The sequence below is a fragment of the Nyctereutes procyonoides genome, unplaced genomic scaffold (assembly GCF_905146905.1).
Source record: "Nyctereutes procyonoides isolate TBG_1078 unplaced genomic scaffold, NYPRO_anot_genome, whole genome shotgun sequence".
NCBI classification, from domain to species: domain Eukaryota; kingdom Metazoa; phylum Chordata; class Mammalia; order Carnivora; family Canidae; genus Nyctereutes; species Nyctereutes procyonoides.
Window position 1 is genome coordinate 54,583,305 of NW_026575126.1, and position 25,565 is coordinate 54,608,869.

The 25,565-nt window shown below is 44.3% G+C and overlaps 1 protein-coding gene across 2 annotated transcripts in view; it reads left to right on the forward strand.

The window, feature by feature from the left end:
* The window catches only part of EEF2K (eukaryotic elongation factor 2 kinase), a 65,502-nt gene extending 50,029 nt beyond the window's left edge, over positions 1-15,473 (forward strand). For both annotated transcript variants that reach the window (XM_055340343.1, XM_055340342.1), the window contains exons 12-18: positions 510-587; positions 1,445-1,507; positions 2,835-2,969; positions 3,124-3,312; positions 6,259-6,383; positions 10,687-10,865; positions 12,117-15,473. In XM_055340343.1, the coding sequence (XP_055196318.1) occupies positions 510-587; positions 1,445-1,507; positions 2,835-2,969; positions 3,124-3,312; positions 6,259-6,383; positions 10,687-10,865; positions 12,117-12,226 (879 nt within the window). In that variant the 3' untranslated portion in view covers positions 12,227-15,473. The remainder of the gene's footprint in view (positions 1-509; positions 588-1,444; positions 1,508-2,834; positions 2,970-3,123; positions 3,313-6,258; positions 6,384-10,686; positions 10,866-12,116) is intronic.
* Positions 15,474-25,565: the final 10,092 nt, after the last annotated feature.

The following is a 25,565-nucleotide window of genomic DNA, read 5'->3' on the forward strand; positions in this document are numbered from 1 at the left end:
TTAGAACTGCTGAAGTATCTAGAAGAACAAAAAATATGTCACAGTTTTGGCAGAGGGCTTCATTGTAGTAAATCTTACTCTCAGTGCTACATTTGTGTCCATAGATCATATCTCAGAAACCAGCCTTTGTTTTTCTGCCTGTGAAATGGGTGAGCTGCTGTTAACAGTAGCACTTCCTCTGATCCACACTCAGTGGGTAATACCTCACTTCATCTTCATCCTTCAGTGTAGGTGCTCTAATGAATCCCATGGCCAAGGAAACTGCTGCCCAGGGCCTAGCGGGTGAGTCACAAAGTTCAGACTTGAGCCTAGGCAGTCTGGCTCCAGAGCCCGAGCTCTTTGCCATTACTTTGTACTGGTCTCTTGTCACCCAACCAGCAAGGACAGAGGAAAGAGAATGTTAACTGAGGTGATAAGACAAAGGAGAGAGAGCAAATCTGGCTTTGCTGTCCAGAAGTCACCACCACTCAAGGGACCACTGAGACCCTAGGATCATCTTTTCTCTACAGGACTCTGAGAACAGTGGAGACAGTGGATACCCCAGTGAGAAGCGGGGTGAGCTGGATGACCCAGAGCCCCGAGAACAGGTAAGGAACCCCCAGGAAATGAGACCAGACTGTTTTGTTGCCTCATTGTCCAGGAGGATGGAAAGGTGGAGGGAGGGGAGGGCAGGAGTGGATCTTGAGAACCTAATAGGTAAATTGATACATGAGATAATTTCAGATAAAAATAAATGCAGGACAGAAGATAAAACAGGGTAATGTGAACAAAAAAAAATTAGAAGGCAAGTGTGAGAGATTAGACAGGGTTGAAAATGTTGGACAACTCTTATGGCAAAGCTGGAAACTCTGGTTGCTGGGCAAAGAGGATGCTGGGTAGTAGGTTGGAAAAGTGCTAGAATAGGTGGAAGGGCCCAATTCCACACATGGTATTCCAGCATTCCTGGGGACTACTCCAAAGGTCTCCAAGGCAACCCATCAGCATCCTGGTGAGGGTGGCTCAGGCAATGGCTTCCACTTAGAGGTTTTGACGTGTCCCAGAGTTGAGTGTGAACATCCACGCCAGTCTTGCTGGAAATCCCTTGGTCTCAGCTTTGTTACTACAAATAAGACTGTTATGGGAGCTTTGGTAAGAGGAAGGACGTTTTCTTGGTGCTTGTCTGCCACGATCCTGTGCCTTTGAGTCATTTCCACCTGTGCATACAGAGAGGGTGAGAGGAAGGCTGTGGGCACACCAGCTTATTAGTCCTGCGTTGTTACTCAGCATCCTCTCTGCTTGGCACCCAAGAGTTCCAGCTGCCCTTCCTAGGAGGCAGGCTTGTCCCTTAAGAGAAGGGCCCCTGGAAAGAGAGTGCCCTGGAGTCCCCTGCATGGAGGGAAGGTGGGGACCAGTTCTTGGGAGCCAGGGCTGCTCTGTGACTCATTCTGCCCTTCTCCTCCCTCAGGGCCACTCAAACGGTAACCGGAAGTACGAGTCAGACGAAGACAGCCTGGGCAGCTCTGGACGGGTAATGCGCCCCAAGGCATCCTTGTCATGGCTGCATGCTTGCATTTTCTAACCTCTGCTTCTCCTCCCTTGTGTCACTGCTGTCTGCCCAGGCACTTCACATACCACCAGCTAATGGAAGATTTTTGCAAAGGAGCCAGTCCCTTTGGCAAATACTTTTTGAGGCCCTGATCTAGTAGGGATCTGTGGAGAGGAATAGAGAACAGGGTAGCCTGTCCTGGATGGGGCTTATAAGGGCCACAGCTCACATGTCAAAGTAATGCCCGTATAACCTCATAGCATTAGTTAATTTACTTCTTGCAACCACCCAATGAGACAGGCTAACATTATTCATCCCCATTTTACATATGAGAAAATGGAGATCTCTAGCAGCTTTCCCCAGCTTAGCCGGCAAATATTTCCAACAAGCATCTCAGGAGTTTGTTATCGGGCAGATGTAGGAAGACCAGCCCTCAGGAGCCCTTCTCTTGCTGACTCTGAAACATGCTTTGAACCTCTCACCTTCCAGCCTTTGCTAAGGCGAGTGTCCCACCTGCCAGCTCCTTTTCCCCACTGTGGTCACATCTCTTCAAAGCCTACCTGTTCCCCCAGACTGGTCCCCTTTGGCACCTCCTACAGAACCTTCCCCGATAGCCCCAGCAGGCTTGGCTTTTGCTCTGTCCGGACGTAGATCATTTACCCCGCGGTATTTATTTACCACATGGTACAAGGTCTCCGCATGATGTGGAGCAGAGTTGTTCAACCATGGTACTACTGACATTCTGGGCTGGGCCCTTCTTTGTCATGAGGGGTGTCCTGTACATTGCAGGATGTTTAGTGTGCATGTACACACAGCTGCCTGGCTCTGTCCTGTAAGGACCTTTGGAAGAGCGTCTTTAACTGGGAACATGACACATTTTCAAAACCCATTCCCCAAAGCATCCTGTTGATTCCCAGAGAAAAGCGGAGTGGGTGTGCTATAGGGCCTAAAGTCAGACTTTTCTGATGTATGGGTCGCAGGCCAAGGGGGCAGCTTAGTGTCCAGCTTCCTCAAGCAAACCCTGCCTGATAAATGAAGGGGAAGCACTTTGAACTGCTGCAGTGCATTCTGCTAGCCTTTGTGTCCTGGTGCTCTAATATGCTCTCTGTGCCCATAAATTGGCAGGATTTGAGGGATTAGAAATGGAGTTGTGTTTGTCCAAGAAAATTTGACACCTTTAAGGGCTTGCCCTCTGCATCTTGCCAGCCAGGCTTGTGCAGTAGGAGCAGCCGACGGCTGGTGGTGGCACCTGCATCCCCGTCCCTTGTTCCCTGGCCTGTAAACCACTGTGCTTGGTTCTCTCCTTCAGGTCTGCGTGGACAAGTGGAATCTCCTCAACCCCTCCCGCCTCCACCTGTCAAGACCTTCTGCTGTGGCCCTGGAAGTGCAAAGGCTTAATACTCTGAACCTTGAAAAGAAAATCGGGAAGTCCATTCTGGGGAAGGTACCAGTGATGCCCATTTCAGAGCCCTCTTGCCACTGACCCAGAGCTTGGCCCACGCTTCTACTCCGCTAACGGTTCCTCCTGCAGGCTGGCTGGGTGGCCCTGGGGTGCAGGTGCTCAGGCAGCTGAGCCAACACCTAAGTCTGTGTGGCAGGTGCATCTAGCCATGGTGCGCTACCATGAGGGTGGACGCTTCTGTGAGAAGGGCGAGGACTGGGACCGCGAGTCAGCCGTCTTCCACTTGGAGCACGCAGCCGACCTGGGCGAACTGGAGGCCATCGTGGGCCTGGGGCTCATGTGCTCACAGCTGCCCCACCACATCCTGGCTGATGTCTCTTTGAAGGTGAGGGGTGGAAGGGACCCAGCCATGATCTCCGAGTTGTGAGTTTGAGCCCCATATTGGTTGGAGAGATTACTTAAAATTAAAATCTTTAAGGTGCACCTGGGTGGCTCAGTTGACTATGCATCTGATTAAGCAGTTAGCATTGATTTTAGCTTAGGTCATGATCTCAGGTTGTGGGATGGAACCCCGTGCTAGCTCTGCACAAGTTGTGGAGCCTGCATAAGATTCTCTACTTTCCTCTCCCTCTGCCCCTCCTTCTCTCTCTCTCTCTCTCTCTCTCTTTCTTTAGTATTTTGTTTATTCATGAGAGCCAGAGGCCAGAGACATAAGCAGAGGGAAGAGAAGCAGGCTCCATGCAAGGAGCCCATTGTGGGACTCGATCCTGGGACTCCAGGATCATGCCCTGAGCCGAAGGCAGATGCTCCACCACTAAGCCATCCCCCACTCTCCCTCTCTTAAAAAAAATAAAATCTTTAAGAAAAAAAAATTGTTGATAATCTCACAGTTGGTTGTCACGAGACTGTAGAGCTGGCTGCAGCATACTGCTGCCTTTGGCCTGTTGCCCCAGTATCTGCCGCAGAGCCTGGCACAGAGAGGACACTCAGAGGGATCTGAGGGCTGAATAAAGTAATCTCAGAGCCCAGAATGAGTGGTGAGGGGCCAGGACTGGGGGAAATCTCCTTGTGACCTCAAGCTGTTTACATAAACCACACCCTGGCAACTCTGTAAAGGGATTTATAAGCCATTTCAGTTTCCCCATCTGTAGGCTTTCCAAAGGCCTTTCTCTGGGGGATGGACTCTGGCAGCTTCCCCTAGCAGGAGTGTGGTTGGACAGAGCTTCGCGGTTAGGATAGGGCAGGCAGGAAGGAAGTGAGCTGTGTCCCAGCAGGCTTCTGGCTTAGCAAGTAAAATGGTGGGCATGTGCCCGGAGAAGCCGCTGTGTGCTCTACAAAGCCCATCACCCATTTTCTACAATGCCACCCTTGTTTTTTTTAAACGATTTTATTTATTTGTCAGAGAGAAGGAAAGCACAAGCAGAGGGAATGGCAGGTATAGGGAGAAGGGAGCCTAATGTGGAGCTCAATCCTAGGACCCTGAGATCATGACTAGAGCTGAAGGCAGATGCTTAACCGACCGAGCCACCTAGACATCCCGTTCAATGCTGCTTTCTTTGCAACTTTTGTAGTTGTTTTCTTGCTAAGACATTTATTCACTCAGCACATTCTTTTTGAGACTCTCCTACACTTGGCTCTGTCCTAAGTTCCTGCTCTCAAGGACCAGACTTCAGGTGGAAAAGGTCATAGTAACAGACTGTAATTAACAAATAAGAATCTTACAACAGAATTAAAAATAGCCTCTATTGAGCACTTCCTGTGCCAGGCATTATTCTAATATGCTGGGGAAAAATATGACAGGGAATGTAACTGAAAGTAGCTAGATAGGCCTCTTGTATTAGGACACAGGTTCTAGCTGCAGGGGAGGCTAAGAAATGTGGTCTTCAGGTGGTCAGCCAAGTGCCGGCAAAAATGTGGCAGAGGAGGATGGATTTGAGGACAACAGGTGGTTCCTGCCATGCTTCTTGAAGCCCGAAGATTGGGAAGGGCCTTGTGGGCTGATATGAGGGTTTGGGATTTCTCTGAGTGAGATAAGAAGCCATGGAGCAGCTTTTGAGAGAGTACTGTGACCTGACTTGGTCAGGCATCTCTGTGGCTGCTGCTATTGGAAGGATCTTGAAAGAGCAGAATGGAAGCAGGTAGGAATGTGCAGTGTTGGTGGGAATGTAAAATGGTGTGGCCACAGTGGGAAACAATTGGACTATTCCTCCAAAGGCTAAGCATAGTGATACATGTGATCCAGCAATTGCACTCCTAGGTATCTACCCAAGAGAATAAAAACACACATCTGCTTGAAAACTTGTAACAGATATTCATAGCAGCATTATTCATAATAGCCAAAAGGTGGATACGATCTACCAACTGATAAATAAAATGTGGTGTATTCATACAATGGAATGTTATTTGGCCAGAAAAAGAACAAGGCACTGATAAAATAAAACCTTTATGCTGAGTTTTTTTTTTTTTAAGATTTTATTCATTTATACATGAGAGATACACACAGAGAGAGAGAGAGAGAGAGAGGCAGAGACACAGGCAGAAGGAGAAGCAGGCTCCACACAAGGAGGCTGACTTGGGACTTGATCCTGGGTCTCCAGGATCACACCCTGGGCTGCAGTCGGCACTAAACCACTGTGCCACTGGGGCTGCCACCTTTTATGCTAAGTTAAAGAAACGAGTCACTGCAGGCCACATAATGTATGATTGCATTTATATAAAGTGTCCAGAATAGAGCAATTTCTAGGCCAGTGGTTACTTAAAGCTGGGTGGGATAGGGGCATTTGGGAGATGATAGTGGGACGGTATGATCTTTTTGTTTCTTCTTGGTCTAATGAAAATATTCTGAAATTGATAATGGTGATAGTTGCACATTCTGTGAATATACTAAAACCACTGAATTATGTGCTTTAAGTGGATAAATTATATGGTATGTGAATTACATCTCAATAAAGCTGTTAAAAACTTTAAACAATAAATAAAAACTTTTATTTTTTTAAAGATTTTATTTATTTGAGAGAGAGTGAGTGAGAGAGAGAGAGCACACAAGCAGGGGCAGAGGGAGAGGGAGAAGCAGATTCCTCTGCTGAGCAGAAACCCTGACATGGGGCTCAATCCTGGGTCCCCAACGACCATGACCTGAGCCAAAGGCTTAACTGACTGAATCACTCAAGCACCACCCCCTTGAAGCAGGGAGCCCCACTGGAGGCAAGAAATGATGTAGCTCTCTGGAGGAATCGGAGCAGATGGAGTACAGTGAGCCAGAGTAGGCTGAGCTTGCATTCCTCCTTGCCTCATCTCTGTCTCTCTCCCCCTCTTTGGTTTGTACTGACAGGAGACAGAAGAGAATAAAACCAAAGGATTCGAATACTTACTGAAGGCAGCTGAAGCTGGCGACAGACAGTCCATGATCCTGGTGGCTCGGGCTTTTGACACCGGCCAGAATCTCAGCCCAGACAGGTACTGTGGCTGTCACTCAGGGATTGCTGGTGGGATCTTGGGCTGCAGGTGGGGACCTCCCATCAGTATCAGCACAGACCCGGGTTCTGGGCTCAGCTCCCCTAGACCCGCCTACTGGGGACAAGTTAACTTCACCTCCCTGAAGTCAGTCTCTTCATTGTGTGAAGTAGGAATAATTAAAGAACCTGTATCCCAGGGTGGTTGTGTAAGGGTTAATTGAGATGATGCCTATAGTACTCACGGTGTTGGGAGATACAGCGTGAGATAAATGACAGACATCTTAGCCATTATGTGAAAAGATTTCTTTTGATCCAGAGTGTTTATCCCTAGATAAAAGGTTTAAGGGTGATTATTTTCATTTATTTATTTTATTTTATTTTATTTTAAAGATTTTATTTATTTATTCATGATAGAGAGAGAGAAGAGAGAGAGAGAGGCAGAGACACAGGCAGAGGGAGAAACAGGCTTCATGCCGGGAGCCCGACGCGGGACTCGATCCCGGGACTCCAGGATCAGGCCCTGGGCCAAAGGCAGGCGCTAAACCACTGAGCCACCCAGGGATCCCCTTCATTTATTTTTTTAAAGAACACTTTTATTTTTAAAAATATCTTTAAAGATTTTATTTATTTATTAGAGAGAGAGAACATGAGTGGGGGGGACGGGGAGGGAGAGGGAGAAGCAGAATTCCTACTGAGGAGGGAGCCTGATGCGGGGCTCGATCCCAGGACCTTGGGATCATGACCTGAGCCAAAGGCAGATGCTTAACCAACTGAGCCACCCAGGCGCCCCAAAGAATACTTTTTATGTATGTATGTATTTATTTATTATTTTTAAGAGACAGAGAGTGTAGGAGGAGGGACCGGTGGGGAGGAAGAGAGAGGATCTGTGTCCCCACTGAGCACAGAGCCTGCAGGGCTCAGTCTCACAACCCTGAGATCATGACCTGAGCAGAAATCAAGAGTTGGTTGCTTAACCCACTGAGCCACCCAGGTGCCCCTCTACTTTTATTTGTATTATTTTTCACTTCTGAGAGGGAGGAGGGAAGGAAGCAAGCTCAAGGAGTGGTTCAGTCTTGGTATGAGTTTTCAGGGTGATTCTGAGTCTCCTGGAGACTATGGCTCTGCAAGTGCCAGCACTTTTCCAGCTGTCCCTCAGGCTGAGATGCCAGGACTGGTTTCTGTAGTGGGAGGAAGAGAGGGTAGCCCAGCTTCACCTCATCTCCTAGGCTTAGCCAGTGGGAAGTCCCAGTGGTCCCAACAGTAAAGATCATTTGGGGGATTGAACTGGTCATGGGACCCATTGCTCAGCCCTGTGGCACCCCTTGGATCTCAAATACCCCTGCTGTCCTCTGGAGCCCTGGCTTTCTGGATGGAAGCAGGGTGGGCACTTTCATTGTCTATACCTACAAGGTTGGAACAGCCTGGAACTTCCCTCCTCTTTGGGTCAAGGTCTTATCTCCCCTCCCTGGGTTTAAGGAAAGTCAGGACTGTGGCTGGGTCATATCCAGCTCTCAGTGTCTAAAATGTCTTGTTATGTGACATCCTGCCTGTATTACATATGCAGTCCAAGGATTTATCAAATTCTACTATGTAACAATAATGCCTCTTCTATTTGGACCACATCTATATATGTGTGATTTTATTTCACTGAGAGCAAGAATCGGGTGTCCTGCATCTCTTGAATCCCAGCACTTATTGCAGGGCCTGGGTTAGTGGTTGAATGCATGAACCGACACTTCTCTCTGACATAGAACAAGTATATTTTAGCTTCATTGTATGGGTGACTCAACTAGTTCTGAGAAGCGAAGGGACTTGCCCATGGTGAGATAGCTAGTAAGTGACAGGGCCAAATCTGGGGCCCTCTCCCCTCTCCTCTCTCCTCCAGTCCGCTATGTACTGGCCTGCTTCTCCGTGGACTCAGAGCCATACTGGCATGGAGAGGCGGTGAACAAAAAAGACATGACTTGCTTATGTCAGGTCAAATGCCGACCTGTCCGGCGCCCATTGATTGCAGTGGGGAAGCAGGGCTTGGGTGGGAGGGCCTGGAGGTGGGCGTTGAGTATTTGTTTCTGAGGTCCTTAAGAAGTCTTTGCTCTGTGTGTTTTCTCTTCATGCCTTTGTTTGCTTTTTATTCAAGATGATGGGGGGGGTTGTTTTTAAGAATTTTTTAGTATTAAGGCTGTCAACTCTTAGGCATAGGCTTCTGTCTCTCTCTCTCTCTCTCTCTTATTTTTTTTAAGATTTAAAAAATTTTTTTGACAGAGCCAGAGAGCACAAGTGGGAGGAGTGGCAAAGGGAGAGGGAGAAGTGGGTTCCTGCTGATCAGGGAGCCCTATGCTGGGCTCAATCCCAAGATCCTTGGATCATGACCTGAACAGAAGGCAGACGCTTAATGGACTGAACCACCCAGGCACCCCCATAGGCTTCTCTTTTTTAAAAAATGTTTTTCAGAGATGAGTATCATCAATGGGGGGTGGAGGGTGGCACATGTACCTCTGGATGACCATTGTTACTGGGTTTGGGACAACTGGTTTTTAATATTCATGTAGTTAAATCTATCACAATTTTCTTTTATAGCTTCTGCTATAGTCATTTTCTTATTCTTCTTCCTCATTCCAAGCAGTTCCAGCCTCTTCCATTCAGGGAGCGTTAATTAAGGGCCAGCTCTGGGTAAGGCAGGGCCCCATGTAGGCCCAAATTTGCATTTATGTGGTTTCAACATTCTCAGAAGTGACCGTTTGATACAGGGAAGGAACAGTCATTGGAAATTATGAGGCAGGGTGGGCACCCTGACCACTGGGTGTAGAGTCGGGTGGGGGTGGGCAGGGAGAGATTAGGCCCTTTCTCCTCTTTCCTGTATAATGTTTTTGGGGCAATTCTCCTTTGCCCTTCTAGACTGGGGAGGGTCAAAGCTGAAAAGAGTGAGATCACATCATTTAGTGGCTCCTAGTCCACTATTAAAATCCTAGTTTGTTGGATATATCACTGGTAATTTTCAAATGAGTTGCCCTTTGTATGAAATAAAATGGAATCAATGTTATCTCCTGAACCCCATCCCAGCCAGCTACTTGTTTACATTTATACATTCAGCAGACATTTAGAGAGGCTAATCTATTTGCCAGGCCCTGGAAATGCAACACTGGATAACACAAAGTTCCTGCCTTCTTGGAGCTTATGTTCTAGCCAGGGGAAACCATGATACACAAGTGAATAAGGAAACAGGAGAATTAGAGATTGAGTTAATTGTAGGAAGTAGGCTGTTTGGGTGTGCCTCTGATGAGGTGACATATGAGCTGAGGTTGGGGAAATGTAGAATCAGGTATGGAAAGACAAAGAATGAATGCTCCAAGTGGAGGAAACAGCAGGTGCAAGGGCCAAGGAGCAGACAGGGTCAGGCATGTTCAGGGAAGAGAAAGGGGCCCAGCCAGTCTGGCATGGAGGGAGCTTTAATGGGTTAATGGGAGCCAAGGCAGGGGTAGATCCAGGTCAGGTAGGACCTCAGAGGAGAGGCCAGCAAGTCACTGGAGCTGTTTGCTCCTGGAACATTTCACGAGACCTATAGACTTTCTTATCTGCATCTCTCTTTGTTCTTTCCTGATGTGCTATAAATAGTTACTCACATGCTTAGTACAATCTAAGAAAAAGAGCCCGCTGCCCTGTTTGCTCTGTATTTCACATTGTTCAGATTTGATTGGAACCTGTGTATGCCCTTGGTGGCTTGGCCTTCTATGTGCTATAGTAGGGAAAAAGAGTTGAGAGCTGAGGGGTGGAGCCACTCTCTCTGAAGAGAGAGAAGCCCACTCTTCTGGGGGGAGCCCTGTGTTGTGCTGGAGGAAAGCCAGAGTTGGCTAGCACTGGGAGGGCATAGGATGGGGCTGAGTGGTTACTGTTAGCTTGGATGGTTCTGGAGGCCTTGGCAGAGGGTCCCCCACCCACCTTTTCTCCTACTTGAGTCATAGGGCAGATTGGCTGGTGTTCTAACCACTGCAAATGCTAGCCCACAGTGTGATTTTATACAAACTAGGAATATTGCCCTCTTCCTTAAGATACTCTACATCATCTGTTGGAAAATTCTGTAATACACCAATCTTGCTAAGGAAAGCTACTTGACTGCTGTCTTAATATCTAAACCTGCAATGTGAATGACACCCCGTAGATATAGCATTGGGTACTGTGGGTCGTGAATCATAGGTGGTGGCCCCACTGGGATCCCTGATTTGCCCCTCCTGCTGATGGGCCTCCTCCCTCCTGTCTGTTGCCATGGTAACCTCTAACTTTATCTCTCTATCTCTATCTCCTGGAAGGTCCCAGGACTGGCCAGAGGCTCTGCACTGGTACAACACTGCCCTGGAGATGACAGACTGTGATGAGGGCGGCGAGTATGATGGGATGCAAGATGAGCCTCGGTACATGCTGCTGGCCCGGGAGGCTGAGATGCTGTTCACCGGTGGCTGCAGGCTAGCGAAGGACCCACAGAGATCAGGTAAGGTCTGGCGGACCTGCCCCTGGTGGGGGATGGGGAGCAGGGCTGGGCTGGAAGGGACATAATTCCTGTCTCAGTGGAAATTATAGCAAAATGCAAGGCTGAGTCTCTTCTTTCATTGGAGAGAAGAAGGATTCCTACTGGCCCTGTATGCCTCCTGGATGCCCATGTGGTGCTGGTTCAGGTGGGGGCTTTATGGAGCTGGTATACAGATGAACATTCTTATTTCAGTAGTTACATATTAGGAGTTTGGTAGTTTTGCAATTTTAAAGATTGAACTGACATTTTCATAAAATTCACCATTTTTATTTTCATTTGTTTATTTATTTTTAAATATTTATTTATTCATGAGAGACACACACACACACAGAGAGAGAGAGAGGCAAAGACATAGGCAGAGGGAGAAGCAGGCTCCCTGCAGGGAGCCCGATGTGGGACTCCATCCTGGGACTCCAGGATCACGCCCTGGGCTGAAGGCAGTGGTAAACCGCTGAGCCACCTGGGCTGCCCCAAATTCACCATTTTTAAGTGTATGTATGGTTCAGTGGCTTTTAGCCCCCAGGTGCCCCCCCATTTTGTTTATCAATTCATTAGTTGATATGCCTGATCTGTATATTTTTTCTATTATATAATAAACATACTGAACTCCTGATTTCATAGGATGAGCCTAAATTTAAGTTTTTTTAAGGTGGTATTAAAAAAAAACAAACTAAGCAAATAATAGTGGAATTCTATAGTCCCTTATTTAAAATTTCTAAATCCAAAAAAACTCTGAAAACCAAGTGTTTCTGTATCCATTGCACAGATTTTCTTGGAAGCAAAACCCCTCCAGAGCTGACATGAGGTTGTTAATAATCGTTATTTCTTCTAGTTTATTTCTTCCACTTTTTCACGCATTCCCACAATTGGGTCTTATAAAAATCCTCTGCCTGATTCTCATTGGCTGAAATGCAATCACCCACCCACCTCCTAAGCCAATCACTGAGCTCATTGAGATGGCTTACTCTGATTGGCTGCGCCGCAGTCTGGTTGTCTGATTGGCTCTGTGTAATTCCTCCGGGCCTGGTGGGAATGGAGGGAGTGCTCTGATTGGCCAGGCAGGAACCACGTGTCCACCCGAGTTCCAGGGAGGTTGAGGGGATAGGGAGTCGTTTGGCTCCTTAAAGAAATCTCAGGGAGGGGTCGGGGAAGGGGCGCTGGCAAAAACGACAGGTGATTCACCTCTTGGTGCCCCGTTTTGCTCTTCTTCAGGCGATTTGTACACACAGGCAGCCGAAGCGGCGATGGAAGCCATGAAGGGCCGGCTGGCCAACCAGTACTACCAGAAGGCGGAGGAGGCCTGGGCGCAGATGGAGGAGTAGCTTGCCCGGGAAATCGCTGCCGGCCAGCCCCGAGCAAGAGGGCTAAGACGCGGCGGGGGGGGGGGGGGGGGGCGACTTATTGACTTATCTGGGTTTTTTTTTGGCGGGAAAGGGCAAGTATTTTTAGTGTGTTGTAAATTAACTTTTGTATTTTGTTTTTTGACTCTTGAAAATGTCTTTTCTACGAGCGGAGACACTTAGTTGTCCTTTGGGGCAGCATCTTGGGGAGCAGGAATTGAAAAAGCAGCCTAATGAACCAACATATGGTTTTAAGGGGTTTTTTGTTTTGGGGGTTTTTTGGGGGGAGTTGGTCATGTGATCTAAGAAAATGCTTTACCACCATGGATAAAAAATTAGGGCTTTGCTCACCGGCTGTTTCAGGCTGTACTGAAATGAAATCTCAGGTCCACAGAATTTGTGTCCTGAGTTGTGATGGGGAAGGTAGAGCTGCACATCAACTTTCCATGGGGTGTGTGTTTTCATGACAGAGTGCCAAGCCTTAATTCTCAGAGCATTTGGAAGCATGCATGGCATTGTTCTGTGGATATGAGATTGCACGGTACCCGGCCCCCTTCCGCTGGTGGCAAAGGCCCGCCCACTGACCCTTTGCTAATCTTTTAGTTTAATTTCCTTCCCGAGTGCAACTGATTTTCTGGAATACAGCCAAATTACGTTTTGTAGCATGACTTCTACAGTGGGCTTTATAAAACAGGTTTGATTTTTGTATGCACACGTTTACTACCTCTAATTTATCCATCGGCTAGTGTGGAATTGGGTGCGCCTCAAACCTTTTATATGTAAGAACAGCAATTTGGAATTGGAGCCTTTCCTCCAAACAGACATACTCTGCATCTCAGCGGCAGCATCCACGGTGTAACTGAAGTGTCTTTGTACGGTGTTTCTCTGTGTTTTCTTAGCATCTCACGTTGGTATGTAGGCTCTGTTCCCCAGCCCCTGTCCTTGCCATTTTCTGCTTGAAGCTGGGCTGATTTTCTTGTAAATTGCAGCAGTAAGAGTTCAGCAGCAGCCCCTTGAGATTTATCCAAGATGTTTGAGGATGAGAGGGCAAGAACTCTAAACACTCATTAATTCCAGTAGTTTCCCCAGGGCCAGGCTGCGTCTCTCTGTACTTAATGAGCTTTCCCTTTAAAAGGAATAAGACTTAATATGACTCAGCTGGTGTGTCAAAGCAAACACACTGCTTTGATCGAGCCCAAGTGCCAAAGCAGCTCTCTGTGTTTAAAAATGAAAACATAAAAAAGCAGAATATGACATACAGACCGTTCTTATCTATTAAAACAGCTCTTTCAACACATTACTGTTAAGTGCTGTGGAGTCAGTGAACCTGTGTATGCATTGTGTTCGGAACTGCAGACTGTGCCGTAGGGGAAAAAAATCAAACATACTCAGAATTACCCTTGAAAAATATCCTTTAAACCACCTGTAAATTACAGTATCCCTCATTTTTGTGTGGGTTCACCACAACTGGCTTTTTTTTTTAATTTTTATTTTTATTTATGATAGTCACACAGAAAGAGAGAGAGAGGCAGAGACACAGGCAGAGGGAGAAGCAGGCTCCATGCACCGGGAACCCGACGTGGGATTCGATCCCGGGTCTCCAGGATCACGCCCTGGGCCAAAGGCAGGTGCCAAATCGCTGCCCCACCCAGGGATCCCCACAACTGGCTTCATTTATGAGTTGGGACTAATCACCGTTTTCATTTGTACTCAATCAAGAAGTTGGCTTGCATTAGGTTTTTTTGTTTGTGTGTTTTAAACCAGTGCATATAGTTAAATTGCATATGGTAAATGTACATGAGAAGCGGCTTGCTTGTTACTTATCTCTTACCTCTGGTAAAGGGCCCGATAGTAAATATTGTAGGCTTTGTAGGTCCATATGGTCTCTGTTGTAACGACTCAGTCCTGGTGTTATAGTGAAGAAACACCCAGGAACAGTACCTAAATGAATGAGTTTGGCTGAAGTTCCAATGAAACTTTATTTACAAAAATAGCCTGCCCAGGCAGTAGTTTGCTGACTCCCACTCTAATCCTTGACAAAGGGTTACTATAGTATGCTCTGAAGGCAAAAGCTATCTCAGTTTTTCAGCTTTCAGTGCTCAAAAACACAGTGCTTTGGCAAAGTAGTCACTCAATAAATGTGTGAGCAAATGGAGAGCCAACCCTAGTCAGCACCTAATCCGTGGCTCTGATTTCTTTCAACCAGTTAATGACTTGTTGTCTGAATTGGCTTTCAGTGTCACTCCTCCAGTTCCATCCACCCACCTCTATGGCCTTAACTCAGCTAGCTTCTCTTCCAGGAGGCTGGGATGGCCTGGATAGATAGCTAAGCAAATGCTTATTGAGGAGCAGTGAGAGTACAATGATATGCAAGATACCAAGATCCTGAGCCAGTAGGAGAACTTACCCCACCTTCGAAACCTAGTTTTGTGTCTGCTAAAGGTGGTTAGGGCATCTTTTTTGTTTCAGATTCTGGGCATGCAAAAGACAGAGAACCCCAGGACATTCCAGCCCAATTGGGAAGACATCAGAGACCATCTTCAAGTGCAAGGGGCAGGTGAAGGAGATCAGCAGAGTCTGGGATATAGTCCCATATCTTCCATCATAGATGGAGAAACCAAGGTTTTGAAAGATCAGACTCTCGCTGTGACCCTGGTGGTTAGCAGCTAGCTGCAGCTAAGATTTGAAAGCTGCTGTTATTTAGAGGATCCTGGGAATAAAAGTTAAAATTAATCTAGAGTATAATGTCCCTTTCAGTTTTGCTATAGGTTTTGTTTCTTTTTTTTAAAGCAGACTTTTTGGATGTAAGGAGGGAAAAAACATCCCCAACCCCAGTGCATCTGAATATCCCTTCCCGTCCCCTCCCCTGGGGCATTGTGGGAATTCATCATCAAATGCAAACTTGGGGAACCAAGCCAGGTAAATCACCCTGGTTGCTATCTTAGTGACTTCCTTTCATCCCAACACATTTGTCTGCAGTACTGGACATGATTTACAAATCAACACGTTTACAAAGGTATATGCAGCTTATGTGGGGGAAAGGGGACAATATGCATTTTCTCTGCATGGATTTATGCCTTTTACTCCTGTTTCTTGTCTCAAGGTAACCATTTAACCAAGATGTGGTGGACCTTGGGTGGGGCCCAGAGGAATGGCCTGTGTTATAAATTTATTTTTGCATATGTACCAAGTTCCATATCATCTTTTCAAATAAAGTGGTTTCTTTCTTTCCGGTCTCAAATACAAATGATTCCTAGTAATAAGGGACAAAGTGACTGCCTGGATGAAGTAGCTGTCTGGAGGGCCCAGGGTTCATCTGAAAGGAGCAGGTGGGATTCAGCTCCAAGTGATTGTCACCATGGGAAGTGTGTGGGCACAGTGTCACCCCATTTTCCAGTCTTTCAAGAGCTGCTGAAATTGGATTTGTTAATGCAAGTTCTCCTGATTTTTAATATTTTTAATAAATTCTAGTTTTTAAAAAAATTTTGTCTAGATTTGGCCCTACATTGTCCTTTGCTTTCAAGTATATGAACTTTTTTTCCTGATTTTTCTCATCCGTAAAACAGAATAATCTTTACATTTCAGGGGATCCCTGGGTGGCTCAGCGGTTTAGCGCCTGCCTTTGGCCCAGGGCGCGGTCCTGTAGTCCCGGGATCGAGTCCCACGTTGGGCTCCCGGCATGGAGCCTGCTTCTTCCTCCTCCTGTCTCTCTCTCTCTCTCTCTCTCTCTCTCTCTCTCTCTCTATATATCATATATATATATATATATATATATATATCATAATAAATAAATAAATAAATCTTATAAATAAAGGGGATCCCTGGGTGACTCAGAGGTTTAGCGCCTGCCTTCGGCAGGGGGCGTGATCCTGGAGTCCCGACATCAAGTCCCGCGTAGGGGCTCCCTGCATGGAGCCTGCTTCTCCCCCTCTGCCTGTGTCTCTGCCTCTCTCTCACTCTATGTCTATCATGAATAAATAAAAAATCTTATAAAAAAATCTTTACATTTCGAGTTGTCATAGCCTCAAAAAAGGTAATGCATGTTAAAGATGCTTTGTGATCCAGAACTTAAGAAAATCGTGGTTGCTGGTATGAGCATTTGGTTTCAGATTAATGCTTTTTTTAACTTCAAGAAATTTGAACTTAAGCCTAGTACATTGAAGTCACATACTTTGGTCCATTTCCTCCTGAGTCCCCACCAAAATGACAGAAAGGAGATTTTCTTAATGGCATAAGCCCATGAGGCTGGAAAGCAGAGGGATTATAATTGAATTAGCACTGAGAGCCCCCCCAAGGACTGAGGCATTGGCACCAGGAACCTCTGGAAGGGAAAATGAAATGGGTGAAAAATACAAGGTCAATTGAAGACGACTTAAAAGTATGGGACAGCTACACTAGCTCACCTCCCCTGCAGCAACAGCCAACGTGTCCATCACCCTGAAGAACCCTGGGAGGCCAAGCACAGTAGAGAGTCCAACTACTCTACAGAAAATAGGGCTAAGGGGTGTCTGGGTGGCTCAACTGATTGAGCGTCTGCCTTTGGCTCAGGTCATGGTCCCAGGGTCCTGGGATCAAGCACTGCATTGGGCTCCCAGCTCAGTGGGGAAGTCTACTTCTCTCTGCCCCTGCTCATGTGAGCTCTCTCTTGTTCACTCTGTCTCTCAAATAAAATCTTTAAACCCTTTAAAGCCTCATTCTTGAATAGCCAGCCAAAGATCCCCATGTCCCTATGTAAGCATCCATAACCATTTCATACAAAAAACACCAGAACAAACCAACAGAAGAAACCATCCTGGAGGAAACAAAATGCGGGAAGAAGGAAACCTTAGACAAAAAACTATCCTTAATTTCCTCAGCTAAGATATTGCAGGGGCGCTTGGCTGGCTCAGTCAGTGGAGAGAGTGACGCTTCATCCCAGGGCTGTGGGTACAAGCCCTGTATTGAGTGTAGAGATGACTTAAAAATAAGAATCCTTTCAAAAAAATTGCACCCACAAAAGAACAGATGCAGTTCTAAAAATGCACACAACAAAAGAGCTCTTGTAAATTGAGTATGTTCTTACAGAAATGAGTAAATTAAATTACAGGGTTGGAAAATAATGGAAGAGATCTCCCAGGAAGTGGAACAACAACATCAATTTTTGGGGTACTGCTGTTGGGGTCCCGAGCCCACTGTCAAGAAAGGATCCTTGAGATGTCTTTGGTGCAAAAAAAGGTGATTTTATTAAAGCCCCAGGGACAGAGCTGCTGTCGCCCCAGAATTGTGAGAAGCAACCAGATTATATACTTTGGGGTTGGGGGAAGTAAAGATAAGTTTCAAAAGGATTTTCATATGCTAAAGATGACTCAGGATATTGGAAGCCTTGTTATCTCAAATCAAGATGGTTTTTCCATCTAGCAAGGTGTGAACATTGCAGTTGGGAGCTTCCAGGATGAACATTATATATGCTCTAACTGCCTCAAGTATTTATCAATAGGCTGCAGGTTATAAGGGCATTTAATTTTATCTGTATTTCCTCCTGCCTTTTTTCCCCACATAATCAGCCAAAAAAAAAATAGATGAAAAATGTGAAAGAAAATTCTAGAAGTCAGAGGAACCGGCAAACAGCTGTACACTGTTCTACAATGGAACACTTAAAATCACCACCACTTTTGTGAAGAAATTAGCTAAGAACATCCCAAGATTATATATGTGTGTTTTTTGTTGTTGTTTGGGGTGGTTTTGTTGTTTTAACATTTTATCTTTGCATAATCTCTATATCCAACACAAGGCTTGAATTCACAACCCCAAGACCAACAGTTACCTGCTCTTCCACTCTTCCAACTGAGCCAGCCAGCCGCCCCTGTATGTGTGTTTTTTAATGATCTTTCCCTTGGCCATTTAATATTTGGGATCAGAGTTCTAAGATCTTAATTTCATAGATAAGATTTTCATACGGGCTTTGAATAGAAATTGAACTTGCATGTAGATATAGTGTCATTTTTACTAAACTATATTTGCCATGTGTTGATTAAAATTTAAAGAAGTGAACTCAGTCCTACCAGTATACAAATCATTTATCAGTAAGCAAATATTTTTACTGTAATACAGTGAGGGTTCCAGAAAGATTTGGTTTCTTTCCTTCCACCTTGACATACTTACAAGTATTTCAGATCACCAAAAGAAACCCTGGTTAGGACAGGGTTTGGTATTTTCCTTTTATGAGCCATTTGAAACAGCTACTTGTTTTTCTTCCTACACATTTCTTTCTGACTTAATACATATATTTAGTTTTCCCAATTATAAACTAAATTATTGAGAGTTGGAGTTCTTAATATTAAGTAGTATTTATTGGGGAAAAACAAGTGTAATAGTCTTAATTAAGACAAAATAGTTTTGTTTTTTTTTTTTTTTTTTAGTCTAAGAGCCTAACTTACGAGTTTGAGGCAGTTAGAGGGGAGAGAATCTTTTAAAAAAAATTCAAGAATATTTCTCAGAGGGGTCCCTGGGTGGTGCAGCGGTTTGGCGCCTGCCTTTGGCCCAGGGCGCGATCCTGGAGACCAGGGATTGAATCCCACGTCGGGCTCCCGGTGTATGGAGCCTGCTTCTCCCTCTGCCTGTGTCTCTGCCTCTCTCTCTCTCTCACTGTGTGCCTATCATAAATAAATAAAACAAAAAAAATTAAAAAAAAAAGAATATTTCTCAGAACTGAAGGATGTATGTTTCCCAGAATAACAGGCCGCACTACCTAACACAATGAATAAAAGTAGACCTATGCCAAGATTCATCTTCATGTAATTTCAGAACAATGAGAACAAGGGATCCTGAAAGCTTCCAGAGGGAAAGAACCAGTTTTATACAAAAGATCGAGAATCAAAATAACATCAAACATCATCTCAACAGTAACATTGGAAGTTGGAAGATGATGCCTTCTAAATTCTGAGGGAAATGCTTTTAACATAACACTCATATGTTATGTTATGAGTATTCATCAAGTATAAGGATAGAATAAAGACATTTTCATACCTATAAATTCTCAAAAAATTAATCTTTCATGTATTCTTTCTCCAGAAGACACTGGAAGATTTGCTCTATCAAACAATGGCTAGGGGCGCCTGGGTGGCTCAGTCAGTTAGCGGCTGCCTTTGGCTCAGGTCATGTTCCTGGGGTCCTGGGATGGAGCACCCCATGAAGCTCCCTGCTCAGAAGAGAGCCTACTTCTCTCTCTCCCTCTGCTCCTCCATCCCCTACCCCTGCCCGGGTGTGTGCTTTCTCTCTCTCTCACTCTAACTTAAATAAATAAAAATCTTAAAAAAGAAAGAAGAAGAAGAAAGAAGAAGAAGAAAGAAAGAAAGAAGAATAAGAAGAAGAAGAAGAAGAAGAAGAAGAAGAAGAAGAAGAAGGAAGAAGAAGAAGGAAGAAGAAGAAGGAAGAAGAAGAAGGAAGAAGAAGAAGAAGAAGAAGAAGAAGAAGAAGAAGAAGAAGAAGAAGAAGAAGAAGAAGAAGAAAGAAGAAGAAAGAAAGAAGAAGAAGAAAAGAAGAAGAAGAAGAAGAAGAAGAAGAAGAGAAGAAGAAGAAGAAGAAGAGGAAGAGGAAGAGGAAGAGGAAGAGGAAGAGGAAGAGGAAGAGGGATCCCTGGGTGGCGCAGCGGTTTGGTGCCTGCCTTTGGCCCAGGGCGCGATCCTGGAGACCCGGGATCGAATCCCATATCGGGCTCCCGCTGCATGGAGCCTGCTTCTCCATCTGCCTATGTCTCTGCCTCTCTCTCTTTCTCTCTCTGTGACTATCATAAATAAATAAAAAAAAAATTAAAAAAAAAAAAAGAAGAAGAAGAAGAAGAAGGAGTGTGTGGGATTAACAAGAAATGCATGGGATCCAGCACCAGATTGAGGTGATATCAGATCTCCAAGAGTGTAGGAAGATCCAGCATGGTGGCCTTGCCCTGAACTTAGAGTTTACAGTCCTGTGGGGGTGCCTGGTTGGCTCAATTGGTGGAGCATGCAACTCTTGACTCGGGGTCCTGAATTTGAGCCCTTTGTTGGGGTAGAGTTTACATTAAAAAAAAGTTTATGGCCTGATAAGGGGCTATGGGAGAAATGTCTTTTAGAAACTAAAGCAGTAGAATACCTTATATGTCGTGTGGCAAGGATGGAAAATCTGAATTTAAGTTAGGTATGGATTCATAGAAACTTGATACGTTTTTTTTCTAAGGTGATTGTTTAAACATTTTCCAGAAAAGGAAAAATAATAGCTGAATGTATAGCTAAGCTCGGGCTTAGTGAGTGCCATTTACTAATTACCACACAAATGAAAACACAATATGAATATTTGGAGGACTGAGGTCAGGGAGTGTTTTCAATGGTGGAAGTAGGAATGGCTAGAGTTCAATTCTTACCTTCCTTAGTTGGAAGCCAATTAAGATTGTCTAAAACTGAAAAAAAATATATATATATGCGTGTTGTTTACACATATGGTGATAAATATCAGAAGAATCAGATGAAAGTTGAAAATGGTTGCCTGGGGCAGAAGGGGCAGGCATACTGCTGATTTTGATAACAAGACTTATGGCCCTGATACATGCATGTACAGCTTTGATAAAATTATCAACTTAAAGTAAGAATTTAGGGACACCTGGGTGGCTCAGTTGGTTGAGTGTCTGCCTTTGGCTCAGGTCAGGATCTCAGGGTCCTGGGATCCAGCCCCATATCACACTGGGCTCTCTGCTCAGGGGGGAGTCTGCTTCTCTCTCTCCTTTTGTGCTTTCTCTCTCTCTCTCTCTCTCTCTCTCTCCCTCTCTCTCGTTCTCAGTCTTTAAAAAAAGAATTTAAAATAGCCACTAAGTTAAAAATACTAAAGTCGCTAAGTTAAAAATTCGTGATAGTAATTAATGTAGTGAGCATCTACTGTTTTACTGAATCTAAGACACCATCAATCTTAACATCTTAAGATGTTAACAACCATTATTGGTTAACAACCAATCTTAACAACCATTATTTTATGAATCAGTAAGTAAAAAAAAAAAATCAGTGAAAGTAAACTGCCTGCCATTGATCACAAGATACAGGCCAATAGTAGAGATAGTGAAATGTGAAACACAAGTCTCAACCACGATATATGGTGTGTCAGACATTGGGCTAGGCACATACAGTTATCTCTAACCTGGTGACCAACGACAGTAGTATTGTAATCATTTCACAGATGAGAAAAAGGAAGCTTCATGGGGTTCCATGGCAAAAGCATTTGCCAAGAATGCTTTCAGTCGTTAAGAAAGAAGCTTCTAAGAGCAGATATCATCATCGTTCCAACATAAAAAATGCCAACTGAGGCTGTTGTGTTATTTCCCACCAGTACCTTTCCAGGACACCAGGGAGCATGTTTGCAAAACTGAAAGAGTTTTAGAGGAATAGAGGAAGGGTGCCACCAGCAGCAGGGCCTGCTGCTGGATGTGGCTCAACACAGGACATCTCACTCAGGCCTGTGGATCTTTGAGTAGTCAAGGTATAAGGTGACCATATGTCCTCTTTTACCAGGGAGAGCCCTACTTCACTCCTATGCCCTAGTTTTATTTCCAATTAAGCATCTGTTTAAAAAAGGGGGGCTCTGGGCATCATCCTAAGGGTATATGCTCTGCATGCAATGCCAATGTGTCTCCTGCAAGAACCAAGTTCCTTTTTGGGAAGCCTACATGATCCTGTGGCTGCCTTGGTTGTGGGTAACTCAATGCTGGGTAACTTTAGCAAAGAAGCCATTTTGGGGGGGGGTGTATGCAGCTTACAGAATGGAAGGTAAAATTGAAAGAATCAAGCCTCAGAAAGAATGGTGCTAGGTCAAGTATGTAGATCTAAGAAGCAGAAAGTAACAGATGGTCTGGAAGTTCAGTTTACTGCCCTCCTGCTATTGATGGCTACTGGATTCAGATTCAGATTCAGATTCCCAAGGCTAAAGCCTCTGATTGGCCTACCCCCTTAGCAGTTTGATTGTCCCTCATAGACCACAGGCAGTAGTGTTTCCCAAAGGAAAATATCCGTGTTGGAACCAGAAAATGGGGGAAAGGATTCTGGGAAGGCAAAAATAACAGGTTCTCATCCAGAGTATTCCCTTTGGGGAGGAAGAGGAAAAAGGGCCCTGAAGTTTTAGAGGCGAGTGTTAAACTTTTCGTATGGTTTTGTTGCAAGCCTATCTCAAAATTGTATTATAATCTTGCTGTAGGCATGGATCCTCTGGGAGGCTAATTCAAAGATTCATATTTAGGAGAAGAGATTTCAAAAAGTTTACTTTTTAATACAGTACAACCTATATAGAGGAAATTGCACAATTTTTAGTGTACAACTTGGTGAACTTTTGAACATTTTCGGCACCCCAGAAAGCTCCATTGGGCCTTCCCAGGCAATATATCCTTCACCCACCCTACCCCGCCCTGCACAAAGTAAACACTGTTTTGGCCTTTATTCTGGTAGATCCAGTATATAGGAAAGAATGATTAAATTAAGCAGAAAAGAATATTCTGTGAAAGTTCACTACGCTCCTGATAGATGATTGTCAACAGGGTGGGTAGAAAACTAGCTTCACAGTACAAATCTCAATGCTATTAAATTTCATAAGAAGAAGCTTAAGCGTTTTTATCAGGAATGTTCATTTCTTTCCAGAAAGAGATTTGTGGAGAAAAGTTTGGTCTCCATCCAGATTTGGGATAACTTCTCTTTTATAGGAGCAAGGGAGTGAAGAATAGAGGAGATCCAGGACTGAGTCCCCACGTGGATCCCCACTGCCCGAAGCTGAGGAGTTAGGATACAGAGACAGTCAGCTTTCACCTGACAGTCCCTAGACTGGGGTCAGGGTACAGATGGGTGGTGTTTGGTCTGTGGTGCTTCCCCCCTTCCACCTGTGCCCCATTAACCAGAGGCACAGAAGGAGGTACACCAAAGGAGAGTCAGGATTTCAGCCCTTCCCTCCACCCGCCCCCCTCCTTAAAGCTGCTGGGACCCTGAGGGTCCGGGAGTTCTGATGAAATATTCTGGGTCTCCTGCTTATTAGTTTCACACCTGATTGTTACAGACAGTTGTGTAATGGGGCTGCAAGAGTGCAAGAAACTCCAGGGACAGACCTGAATTGCTCCAAAATGTTCTGTCAGAAATATCTCTAGCTTTATTTGAGCCCCTACCATACAACGGGGGTTTATTTCTTACAATAGGCAGCTACCAGGTAGCACTAGCTTTAGCAGAAAGGGGGCATTCATTGCAATGATAAAAGGATGTCTCTGAGACTGTGAATCCCACTGGGTCCTAGGAAGGATCTTCTGCTGGGAGCTGGAAAACCCCTGAGGATTTCTCTACGACTCCACTCTTATCGTATCATTCTTTCTCCCCCATGTACTGGCTTTCTCTACTTCTCCAATCTATTTCACAAAATAGGGCCACCTCAAATCTCCCTACATCCCTTGTTCCAGTCAGTCTTAGTCACTAACACTTAACACTCTGTGTCAAATCTAATCAAATTAATAAATCAGGAAATCACCATGTCTCAGTTTACATTCTCAAAAGAGAATCTGATTGGCCTGACTTGAGTCCTGTATCTACCATAGAGCCCACTGGCCATGGTGTGGCAAGGGCAGGGCAGGGCACAAAAGGTGATTGCCAGGGATCCGCTCTCTGCGCTGGTCGGGCAATTCTTAGAAAAGTGAGATTAGGCAGATATTCTAGCAATTTTCCTTCACTGTGGGGAAATTTCCTTTTGGAAAACCCAGCACAAATTCACAAAGTCCCTCCTAGTACTAAAACACTGTGACTAGATTAATGCTTCTATTGATCTTAAGGACTATTCCCCATTTAGCTTTGAATCCCCCACAATAGCTAGCCTGTGTCCTCAATAGATGGCTGCTTCCATATTTTCAAAAAATTCTTTTAAAAGCAACAAACTCTCCCTGTGCAATGAAATCTTCGCATATCAGTATTTATGTTAAAAAGGTAGTTGGGGGAAAAAACTGAGTTTAGGAGGAATTAAAGATGAAGAGAAATATGGAATGCCCAAATGTTAGGGTGTGTGCCAACTGGATATTAACCAGAAACTTAAATATAACATTATAAACAACTTACATTCACATTGTGTGTTGGTTAGACTTCATAATGTTGGAGTAGAAGAACATGATTCAGAATGATCTTGGTACTGTAATATTTATGAACATGGAAAACATATGGAAGATCATTTTATATATTGTTCATGAGAATATATGTATATATATATGTACACACAGAAATATCTGTATCTATAGGTATAAATATTATAGATATGAAAGTATAAGAAACTGAATACACATCAAATCATAATAGTCATAGCTGAGGGAGGATGTTTGGGAAGGAGGTTTTATCTTTAATTTATAATGGTCTAAGACATTTTTATTTAAAAAATTTTTTTTAATGATCTAGTATATTTTTAAATGGATTTTTTAAAGGACAGCATATTCATATCGTTTCCTGAGTAGCTTTTAAGAAAAAAGAATGTACATAGGAAAAGAATTGGAAGTGAAATGTTACCATATTAGATGGTGGGAATGTGGGTGATTATTTTTTCTTTGTACTTCTTCTGTATTTTTATTTTTATTTATTTATTTTTTCTTCTGTATTTTTATGTTTTTTATTTTATTTATTTATTTATTTATTTTTTAAATTTTTTTAATAATAAATTTATTTTTTATTGGTGTTCAATCTTCTGTATTTTTAAATATCTATTTCCATCAACATGGATTGATATTTTAAAAGTATATTTGGGTGAAACAAAAAACAAAACAGTTGCCGACCAAGAGTAATAGTATAATATTTATGTAAAAACCCATTCACAATAAAAACAAAATATCCATTTTTCTCTGAGTATCTGTGTATCCATATGAAGACAGCCACATAAATTCACAGTAAAAAACCCAGAAAGACAGACAGTAAGCTGATAATAATGGTCACCTCTGTGGATGGGACTTAGGGTCAAAGGTAAAAGTGCATATTTGGGCCTTATCTGCAACGTTTTAATATTTTTGTAATACTTCATTTATTATTTGAGTACCTAAAAATTAAAACACCTAACTTTCCAGAGAAAGCTGCTCAGGCGAGCTCTCCGGGTTTGGCCTTCCGAGCCCCCGGGGCGAGTTACTACCGGAATCCAGGATTCCTCCGGGGATACGTGGCCGCTCCGAGGTCTCCGGGCTCAAAGGCCGACTCCGAACACGGATTCTTAAACAGCTTATCGCTCTGAAACCTGTTCGGGGTGGGGGAAAAAAAAATGTGGGTGTAGATATCAGAGGAAATATTTTCCTTTAAACGCATGACACATTCAAAATCTATCAAAAACAAGCGAA